Genomic DNA, 11,834 nt, shown 5'->3' with positions numbered 1-11,834 from the left:
TGGTGACCTAGTATTTTTATTTCATTTTTCAATACATCATAACATGATCTTTAATATAAAACATTTCATTAAAATCTATTATTGAGAAAAAAATTACGAAACTGTAGCGAGCGTCTTTAATAAAACTCTGCACATACCTTTGGTTATGTCTACCTAATCTCAAACAAAAAGAAAATTGATAGGTCACCATATTAGCGTCTTTAATAAAACTCTGCACATACCTTTGGTTATGTCTACCTAATCTCAAACAAAAAGAAAATTGACAGGTCACCATATTAGATTTCGCTTAAATCAAATTACAACGAGGTGAGGTGTGGCGGGCATTTATACAACGCAGGTTGGTACGAAATACTCTTTCAGTGTTTGAGCAAATGACTTAGAAATATATATATAAAATTATCAAACGGCAGATTTCTTAATAAGCGGATTTAAAGGTGTTTCTGGAGCATTTTGATGGCATAGAACGATGAAAGTTTCCGCCCTTTTTTTAACAAAACCTATAGTTTACGAATGTATGGTACGGGTACGGTACGGGATTAGAAACAACTGTGACTCAATGCAGAGTTTGGGCGCTGGTTTAAATAACAGACTCCAGTATATGTCGGATTGAAGCAATCTGAACTAAAAGTACTTTAAATGTATATATTTTGTAACCATGGTGATACTTACCCTAACCTTTAGTCAATTCATTATACATTGTATACATCAAATGCATGCGAACATACAATAATTTGCGGATTTTTGCCGTACGCGACATTAGATAATCACTTCCGGGCATGCGCAGAAGACCGCACCAGCTCTGTCATTAGAGATAAAACCTTGAAGTGAAGGCTGTTTTGATGTTTGAAATATTTGTTGATGTGAGTTTGTGATTAACAAGTTTAAGAATGGTATGTTGCAGGAATTCTGGCAGATGCGAATGTAAGCTTGATGGCATCATTTTCATATAACTGCTTGAAATGCATATATACCACTATCAGCATTGAGCGTCTCGTGAACTGTCAAATGTCATATAGGCCTCACACAGTTGAAAATAGTGAAAAAAGTAATCGGTTGACAGGTATTTTTGTCCAGCTCTGCAAGTAATACTTGGAACTGAGTACAGAATGCAATTGGCCATTTGGCTCTATCATTTCTCCTTACATTTTAAGGCCAGTTGGAGATATGGCTAATTTGGGCTGAAATGTCATGTATTTTCGCGGGCTGAAATTTTCTTTCAGGTGGCTTGTGGATTTAAAAATCTATGCTTTGTATGAAGTTTACTATGTATTTTATTTCTTCTTCAAGTAAGATGTAAACCGGTATCTTTTTATTTTCAGGTCTGCATCTCGTAAGATATCGGAAGCCATCTGACTTGGCCACATCGCTCGGAAGTCCGAAGTACTAGAAAAAATCGCCATCTGCTACCTGAGCTACATCGATTAGAAACAAAACCAAATTGGCACGGTGTTGGGGTAAATATCGACCCGTCCGGGAAAACAGTAGCGAGTGCCTTTAAAATTACAGCATTTGCATTTTGTTTTGATTCAGTGTAAGTATTACATTGACGGGAATAAAATATATTAAGTATTTATTTCCAGATTTACATCATTAGTATTTATATTGGCTAGAAAGTATTAAATGCCTCCGATACTATTTTCTAAACAAAAAATAACACAGTGTATGACATATCTTATCAGCATTTACCAACCTTCTACCTTTTTCGAGACTGCCTTTTCTTCAATATCTATCTTTAGTCTATCAAACCAAAACAATATGAGGTTGACTAAAATGCAATGAACCATAGTCCCGTGAGTGAGGATTGATAAACGCCACTATTGTGTAGCTAGACATCAGGGAATATATTTTTCATTAAACGAAAATAGTTTGATTATATTCACTAAATTTCTCAAAAATTCTGAGCAATAGTTCCTAATAAAATATACACATTTCAGTAAAATCAAGTAAACTATGCTATTTTACATGTATTTTACTACCTAACATCACTAAAATACACAAAAATATCTAAAATTTAGAAATGAACGAATTCCGTTGTAAGGCAAAACGACATGACAAAAACATGTTTTCCTGTCATATTTTGGAAAGAGGTTTAAATTTAGACAGTCCAATCAATTTTCAGTAATAGAGTTCCGTTTAAGCAGGTGTTTGGGGTGCGTGAGGGTGTTGTCCTTTCCATTACCTCTCATGGACAGACGCTATCAATCCAAACCTTCTTTTATTTAAAGATGTCGTAAAATGAATACTTTCAAATTTTGAGTTTTCGTATTTTATTACAAATATTATGTGAAATGTCAATACTTCTGTTTTGAAAGATATTGCCGAAACAATCAAGGGGGTTGGGGAGATAAAAATTTCAATTAATTTATATAATGGTATTTGTAAATCATAAGCTATCGTTGGATTAAAGTAGATTGGATTGTAACAGGCTTATGCTTTTAAAACAAACATTTCCTAAGACATACATGGTGTTAAATTACAAAAAAGGAAAGTCCACCATTTAAGATTAGAGACATTTTCTGAATTAGAGTATGCCAGGGACTAAAAGGACATCTGACATCCTCCTACTCATTGACATGTCCCTTTCAGAAAATGTGCTTAAACAGCGTTAAACGTGCACAGCAAACTGTTGTTAAACAGCAATGTTATTTCAGATACTTCAACTATTTCGACTTTTCCTTAATTTTTATGTACCCGTAACAGGCGATATTTCGAGTAAAAGAACTAGATAAAACCACAACATAGACGAAAATTTAAGTGACAGCTTATTTTCTTAAAACGTTACATTTCAATGAAATTATCTCCTCAAAATCACTGATCAAGAAGCTTTCGCTTTTATTCAAATTGCATAAGTAAAGGTACTTGGAAAGTTTCACATCACACAGAAATATGTTACTCTTCTGGTGGTTATTTTTGACAGAGTCTGTTAATGAGAAATAATGAAACATCCCTAACGCCAAAAGAACTGACTTATAGTATAATTCTGTTTTAGAGAAATAATAAATGGTCTCTATGATCCCAAATTGACCTGAATACTTTAAATATTATATTGAATTTGATAGGAGCTTCCTCTGCAATATAATGCATTTATCGTTTTCAATTACATTTAAAGAATCAGATTTTGTTTGTGGGGGGAGGGGTTGGGTTTAACGTAGCACCGACACAATTATAGGTCATATGGCCACTTTCCAGCTTTGATGGTGGAGGAAGACCCCAGGTGCCCCTCCGTGCATTATTTCATCACGAGCGGGCACCTGGGTAGAACCACCGACCTTCCGTAAGCCAGCTGGATGGCTTCCTCACATGAAGAATTCAACGCCCCGAGTGAGGCTCGAACCCACATCGATGAGGGGTAAGTGATTTGAAGTCAGCGACCTTAACCGCTCTACTACGGAGGTCCCCTGCAAAATAAATACACAAAGTCAAAAACAGTAACTAGATAAGTGTTTATATGTCTAGCATTTTGGAACTAGCATTATATTGTTTGATCTGTGGTATAACAGATTGTATAGGAATCATTTGTGTTGTTCTCTTTATCGAGTACATATGTTTCCAATTATGATCTGTAAAAGAGAATGAATTTCTCGATTTGTTTAGTTTCCTTTTATTCCACAAGTTACACCCACGTTTAACTATATTATAGATAGAGCTGTATCTTTTACAGAGACGATTAAATTGGGAATTTGCACCGAAATCAAACGAACGCATGAAATAGTGTGTATTTGCTACATATGTTGCATCGTTGTGGTCTGAATCTCCTCGGTAGAAGTATGGAGAATTACTCTCCGTAGAAGATGTAATTTTGAAGGTCTCGTTCGGCTGGATCTTATTATAAAGACTATATTGCTTTGTGAAGAACATTGTGCCATCTGCTTCCAATCTATCCTTCAATTTAGCTGTTTTGGGGAGTGATTCAATCACTTGTTTGAAAAACGGATGTTTTGGTCTACAGAGCATAACTGCATTACTGAAGAAATAAGGCATTTTGTAAAGAATCGCGCTGTGCTCGAAAGGTTCTGGAGTCAATATACACGCATATTTCATTGTGGCTCGGTCTAGCGGACGCATACATTTTATATCTAGATCGACATAAACACCTCCAAATTCATAAAGTAAAACATATCGTAAAGCATTTGCTTTGAACACCACGTCTGGTTTATTATCATATATAGACAGTAAATCAGGTTGTCGTGTTGCAATCAGTTCACGCGCTGATACATCCGACCAGAAATAGTAAGTCCAGTTCGGATTAAAATGTAGAAATGACAAGACATTTTGTTTATAGATGCTAGGGATCCCACGTTTGCCGTTTATACCTGTTATGAAAATAAAATGCATGATGTGAGGAATTATCGGATTTCCTGAATCAATAGTTTGAAAATCTTCGTTAACCTCAGGTTCGAATGCATTAGGGCTAATCACTAAATTTTGACTACTTTCATACTTAGATGAGCGTGATCTTGTTCCGTTCGTTAAAGGGTTTTTCTTCAAATGTTGAGGTGATAATAGACGGTTCCGATCACCATTGCGAGCTATACTACTTTTTAAAAGATATTTCGTCTGAGCTTCTTTAACAGACACAAGATTTCTTCCGTCATCTGAAATAAGAAACAAATGGTTTTATAAGTGTACTTTGACGAAAAAAGACATAAAGCAAAGCAGACTCAACTATCATAGGGTTATTATTATAGCAACTTAATCTGGTATGCTATATTCTGCGCTCGTGGATTTTGCAAGGTCGGATCACACAAGGTGCACGAAGCGAAGTTTTTATAACAATTGTCTCTTACTGTATGACATATAAATTTATATCTGTCGTAAACGTATCAGATCAGAACCTAAAACAGAAATATTTTAGTGAAACATGGTCAATAGATAAAGTTAATAATGTCCATTTTATGGCCAAAATATATTTCCCCTGCCTATTGTTCTGGCCTGTGAAAGTTAATATAAACTAATTTTCGAAATAATTATTGTAAAAAACGTTTTTACAATCTTGTTTTCATGATTACTAAGATATGCCGGACGTAGCATTAAAATCCATCGGCAAATAAAGTATAAAAATGAAATTCTAAAAGGTACTGTGGCTGAAATTTACAAGGGAATATACACAGTCAAAATCGTTTTTGTCAATGAAATTTAAAACGTATCAAGATATTTTGAAAATGTGGAATGTTGTTCAATACTTTCTTAAGAAGACGACTTTTTTCCTAAATCTTTACCTACATTTACCAAAGAATTAGATTTAATTACTAGTATAATGAAATGTCTTTGAAAGCGATTTAGATTTAATATATTACTTGATTTCGCTATTTGATAGGTTCTCCAGTTGATAATTTTATTGCAATAAAGAGTGGACTTTTTACAAAAAATATCAGTTAGATTAATTAGTCGGGCGGGCTATATAACTAGTGTAGCTTCCTGAGAATTAAAAGAGTGATAACCGGACAATAATTGTAGCTACTGCCAAATGTACCAATGTTAAGGTATATTTCGTAAATATTCCGGCCAGAAAAGAAATGGTTTGCGGTAAAAAGTCGAACGTACTGGAATCAAATTTCTGTTTGCTGTGTCGATTATAAAGAAGTGGGTGCTATGTGAAGTACTTACAAATTATGTATGGGAATTTGATCCAAAACAGAAACCCTAAACATACAAGAAGTGTGGAAAGAAATGCTGTCCGTCTCGTGCTCCTAAACAACATGATCTGTGAAGTGTACCCTTTGGTTGGCGCGTTAAAAATAGGAAAGAATGGTCAAACAATCATATGCTGGTCATGTTTCCTGGATATCGCGCTCATCAATGTATATTCTACTCCGTACGACTTCAAACACTTTAATGCTGAAATAGAATTTTATTGTGGTAAATAAAATTTATTAGATATACGATACAGATAAGTTGCTGAAATTCAAGGACAAATTTGCTTAAATTTAACATAACTATTGAAAAGTCAGTTAATTTACACGTGTTTAATGTGCACTCTAAAACAATGATTCTCAAAATGGCTTTTTTGTCAAAACGATAGTCATAGTTTAAATGGAATACTTTATTCATAGCACAGATGTGACTTGTCAAACAATACACAAAGTCTGTCATTCCTGTCGTTAATCATAGCACATAGCTCAGTTGTAAAAAATAGCCAGGTGAAATTAAAGCTTATAAAAGAACATGCTCCCCTGTATTCACTACACTTTCTTTGAATATATTAGAATATATAACACCGTATCATTTAAATTTTATTCACGTTTCTGGCTATTTTGTTTAGTAGATCCCACATAATGTCCTTTGAAGTTGAATGAACGTTTAAGCTGCACCAAAAACTTGTGCAGTTTGTTATCTCGGAAAAGGGTGTTGCTTTCACCGTCTTGAACATAAACGTATCGTTCCAAGCTGTTTTACTGTGATCTGTCTCCACTCAGCTGTTAAAATGATTTTGAAAACCCTTCGCACATCACAAATTCCAGTTTTTCTTTTTATATTTTTAAACTGCTTTGTAGTACAATGTGTTAATGATTATTTTAATCTACTACCTTCAATACCTTTAAAATACAATTCATGATATGAATACTGATTGTCAATACGATAGGTCATAAATCACAAATCAATTGTTTAAAATGCCGTTCAATATAGTTATCTCTAAACTCGAATTATATTACAAAGCAATCTCCATTTTGCCACTCGTAACAAATCAATAACTATTTCATCAAAAGGACATACAAATTCCTTTCATGAAGAATATAAAAAGACAATTTTTTAAATTAATTCAGTGTTTGCTGGTTTATTTTTTTTGTAAAGAATCCTTCAATAAATCTAATGTCGCCAACATCAGATTTCATCTATACCAAAATTTACAAGCGTCTAATAATGCTAGTTTATACACACCATAATTTGAAATACATGTATGTGTAAACAGCTTTGCACTGTTCTTCAAACAGTATGTTCATGTGTTGTTTCTTTAAAACAAGAATGGAAAAAAGATATAAAATATCTCTTACTATAATGTATTCACTTTTATTCACATAGCCAGTAATTCATTTTATAACCATTCATTAATCATTCTTCTTGTGACGGTCTAAAGGATTTGAATCTCTTCAATGACAGTTTGTACAATGTATCACTCTTTTAGAATTCGCTGATTAAGATACTGATGTCTTAATAACAATGTGTTTTTTTTCCTGCGTCTGCTTACTTGCTCCTAACAGTCGCCTTCGGTCTGATCTAAGTATTACGTTACTGTTTTTAAATTGTAGTAATTGCATCTACATGTATTACTCATTTTTTTATAGTGAGTAGTACATTTTTCCTTTTTACAAATTGTTAACAGGTTCGGATTAGCAAAATGTAGTTATATTGATCTGAATGTCTACTTCAGTAAATTTACAACAATCACGCGCTTTCAAGCGTGATTTTTCGATAATCGCCCTGTTCGTTTTTTTTGTTTTGTTTTTTTTTGCGAGAAAATTTACAGTTGTTATGGATCCATTTTTCATCAGTTAAATAAAGTAGGATGCCAAGCGTTATATATTCTGCGATAAAAACAGTTGGCGCGTGGGCCGGATGAGAACATCATTAGTGTAAATAATTGACGTCAGGTAGCCACGTGTCGTCTGGTTCATTACTTCCCGGATGAATGAAGCACAGTTTAGCACAACTGTTATCATTATATTTTAATGAATTATTGCGGTGTATTGTCTTATTTAACACGATTCATCGTCCATGCTCTTTGATATTCAGCAATCTCACTTTCTATACGTCTGAACTCTCAACCGTTGCATACGGTAAGCAACTAAAAGATATTGATTATTGAATAAGATATATTTCATCTTTGGTTATTATAACGTTATTTTTAGGTTCAACAAGTAAATGGCATTCAAACACAAATAAAAAAATACCTTGGATAATTTCGTGTACAAAATAAGATAACAATATTAGCAATGGATCTTCTTAACGCAATTGTTTTGTCAAATTTTTTAAACCTACCTCGCTCATAAAACTTTATATCAATAGTATTTCTCATTTCTGTTGTGATTAGAGATCAGAAAGATATCAATTTGGTCGAATTGCCTTTTCTGAAAATTTATGAATGTGAAGGATGACTGCCACAAATATTACAAATATACCTCTTATTGCACCATAATTTTGAGTCAGACTTAACAAACATTTTCCGAGGGGGGCGGGAATGCAAGTGGACCCATCACATCCCCCAATCTCCAAGAAACTCCTGCCCGCCCATTAAAAGAAATCCTGTATCCACTCAAGATGTATTTGGAATGTATTGTTCTGAGATTTTTTAATAGCTTTATGTATAGTTATAACTCGGAGTTTTACAGGATATAAATTTAAAATTGCAAACTATTATAAATAGAAAAATATTTTAAATGATAGCTTATAAAAATATATATATCTGTTACAATGACTATCTAATTCGAAATACAATTGTTCTCCAAAATTGTAACATATTCCCACGCAGATACAAAGTGTGCTTTATTATAGCACAAGTTTATATAAGTTTTTCACTTCCAGTAAAAATTTTCTCATGATTCTTATCTGATACTCTAGGATTATTTTACAGTTTGACACCACTTATGAACAGTTTATTGTGTCGCGAAATTGGTCCTTTCGCGCTTTAAGTGCATTTCGGTAAATTGTATCGGTATACAGTAGTCTATGTAAAAGTCAGAGGTATGTCCGTATGCAAGTGACGTCATACGGCCATATAAATACACACTGCGCATCCAGTTTGGGCAGATCGTCCTGGGAGCTCAAAGAGTGCACATCGAAGAGAAACTTGAGAAATAATTTATAATAAATAAGCCAAAATTATAACTGGGACTTTGGTAATAAATAATTTAGGTGAGGCACCCTCATATTTGCAGCTTCGGCTCATCCTTGCTGGGTCCTCTTGATAGCTATATTATTTTAGTGGTCCGGGTCGCAGTATAAGCTGATGGTTTAGGGTTATAGTGCTGAACCTTGGTAGGTCTGAGACAAGGTTTAAAACATAGTTTGAGACAAGGGTTAAAACAGTAGTTTAGACAAAATTGTTAGGTGTTTGAGACATTTGGGTTGAATTAGTTTTAAGGTTTGGACCTAGGTGGGTTGTGGAAAGGTCAGTCTCTCATACTTGCAGCGTATGCTCATACTTGTGGGGTTTCCGATCCATATACTCATTCTCGGTCGAGTGGTTCGTGACAAGGTGTTTAAAACGTACCGTTTAAAACAGCTGGTTAAAGGTCATAAAGTTAGGTTGTTTGAAACTTGGGTACAATAAGGACCGCATAGTAAATTGATTATCTGTTTGATTTTTAGTTGATTTATGTTTCAAACAATCATTTACAAATCATTGGTCAAACAAATCAGAAGCAAGGTAGCTTAAGGAAAATTCGTTATACACGTTTTATATTAATCAAAAGCAGAAAGCTTAAGGAAAATTATATATATTCAGTTTAATAATTAGTACGCTCGGTACACGTGACAATTGTGAAAGTAGTTGATGTTTAACATGTTGGTTGACCTGTGGTTTCCACTTTTTTATGTAATATTGTTTGAACAGGTTTCTTTTATTGTTCTCTTCCACTGCAGTGTTTTCGTCACTGCTAAATAATATAAGCTGGAGGGAGGGCCTACTGGTCATACAGTCTCAAGTCCCCTATATTGACAGAAGCGGTAATCAACTGCTTGCATTAACTTCAAAAGTAATGGATTAACTACGGTACCACCGTTCATTGCAAACAAATCAAACATAACAATTCGGTAATGTTTGTTTTACGTTTAGCAACTTTTTAACTGTATTTCAGTTACAAAAATAATAGTTATAATATACGAAAGTTGAGTGGGTAATTGCACCCTCATACCAGTGACATAAATAGATATATGTATACATTATTCCTGTTCATACACAGTCCATTTTTGTTATGTCACAGTCCACATTTCCGTCTTTATCCGTATATTACGGTGTTCCGTTTGGACAATCGTTACTTTTTATTTAATACTAAACCGCGATGCACGATGGTACGATGACGAAAACGCGGTGGCGCGATGGCGCGATGGCATAATGATGAATTCGAAACAACGATGGTACGATGGTGAAAATGCGATGGCACGATGATGAAATCCCGATGGTGCGATGGTGAAATGTCGATGTAATATCGTGTTTTCATCATCGTACCATCGCGTTTTCACCATCGCAACATCGTGCCATTGCGTACCAGTCATTGTTAGCCTAATATTGAGAAGGATAAAAGGTCATATTTTAAATTTTAAAAAGTGCTTGCTTAAACCACCAAACATATCCCGCTATAATGTTTTACATGAAAATCGCAAATGATTCATCCCCTTTTAAATCAAAATCGCGCGACAGATTCGTTCCGCTAAAATTAAAACGACGCGCTAAAGTCAACGTTAAAAAATAATCTGCCAAAAACTATATACATCCCGCCATCTTAGATAGCTCCGCACAATCCGCCATCTTGGAACCACCAGCACCACCAAACAAAATGGTCGCAAAATTCTTATTTTGACCCTACTAATACCCATTTATATTCCCTCTTATTTTTTTCATGGCGTCAGCTATTTTGTAAGACGTGTGTAAATGAAAATAACAAAATGTTTCATCCCAGTTTTGAACGAGTACCTTTTAGATATCTGATAATATCTTAGATAATGCTAGGACATTTAACATTGTTCTGTTCACATTTAGATAGGAACGAGTATAAATATATCTAGTATTTTACATGCCAATGTTAAATACTTTTTTATTTATAATTATGTCTTTTTTCCAGTAGAAATAAACTTTATGCTTGAACAATATCTCGCAAATATAGATAATAAATACGTTAGGAAATTGTACAGTTATTTTTTATTATCTACCAATTGTTTAATCGTTGAAACTGGAAGATTAATTGTATAGCAAATAATTAAATAGAACGTCAAAATTGTAATTTAAATGTAGTAGAAAGCATCTATTACTGAGTCTTCTAAAATGCAAAAACTCACGTGTCCATTCCATTTGCTAAGAAAACAATCCAATCAAAGTTCGAAATATCTAAATCAAGTATCAAGTATATTAGTAGTAAGTGTTTTAAATATACATTACATGTTACTTGTATTGAGTAAAGTTATATTACTTTTTGAGTTTCTGTATAAATGAATGTTTAAACCACTACAATTGTAAACTTAATGTAGTCCTAGGTTCAAATTTGTCAAAATACTTCGTTGACTACATGCTCATTATAGATAATTATTTAAATGAGCTTGAATGAAAACAGTATACATTACATTTAAATGTTATTCTGTTGTGCTTCAAATTGAGATTTGTTTTTCATTTCATTTCGCTGTAGGGTCGTAGCGGAAGTACAATTAATTCATACAGTTTATTTCACTACATAGCGAAAGTTAATCGTCATTTTTAGTCAGTAATACCATCCGAGGGGAATAAAGCTCGTTGCTGTTTTTGGAAACGTAAACATCTGTAAAATCAGAAACTGTGTGATAGCTTTGCATTAACTGTAGCTTTTTGTGCGTTATTAGCCGTGTAGTAACCCCATCCCAAAATATACTTTTACCAAACTTGTGTTAGACATAACATGACTTATGGTTCTCTCTTACTATTGACTATCTTTGCTTGACAATTCATAGACAAATAGCTCAGTTTATTTATTTTAAGGAAAAGTTGTTGAAATGTTGAAATGTTGCCTGTCTAGCATTTAGTGTTTTCAATTAAAGGCACGAATAGAATATTGCTTATACATTAAAAGAACATATAATTTTGATTTATAAAAGGCAGTTAGAAAGGTCTTGTGCTCATTCTCGACTTAATATGTCATATGTAAAAGCTT

The 11,834-nt window shown here is 33.7% G+C and overlaps 1 protein-coding gene across 1 annotated transcript; it reads right to left on the bottom strand.

Annotated features, from left to right (window-relative positions):
* Positions 1–1,457: 1,457 nt before the first annotated feature.
* On the bottom strand, positions 1,458–11,123 carry LOC128559535 (uncharacterized). Its single transcript, XM_053551506.1, has 3 exons — positions 10,993–11,123; positions 5,608–5,838; positions 1,458–4,595 (listed from the first exon to the last, which is right to left on the bottom strand). Exons 2-3 carry the CDS (start codon positions 5,699–5,701, stop codon positions 3,445–3,447), a joined length of 1,245 nt encoding a protein of 414 aa, XP_053407481.1. The 5' UTR covers positions 5,702–5,838; positions 10,993–11,123; the 3' UTR covers positions 1,458–3,444.
* Between the last annotated feature and the right edge of the window lie 711 nt (positions 11,124–11,834).

The sequence above is a fragment of the Mercenaria mercenaria genome, chromosome 9, assembly GCF_021730395.1.
Source record: "Mercenaria mercenaria strain notata chromosome 9, MADL_Memer_1, whole genome shotgun sequence".
Lineage (NCBI taxonomy): Eukaryota > Metazoa > Mollusca > Bivalvia > Venerida > Veneridae > Mercenaria > Mercenaria mercenaria.
This window is presented reverse-complemented; position numbering and strand designations above follow the sequence as displayed.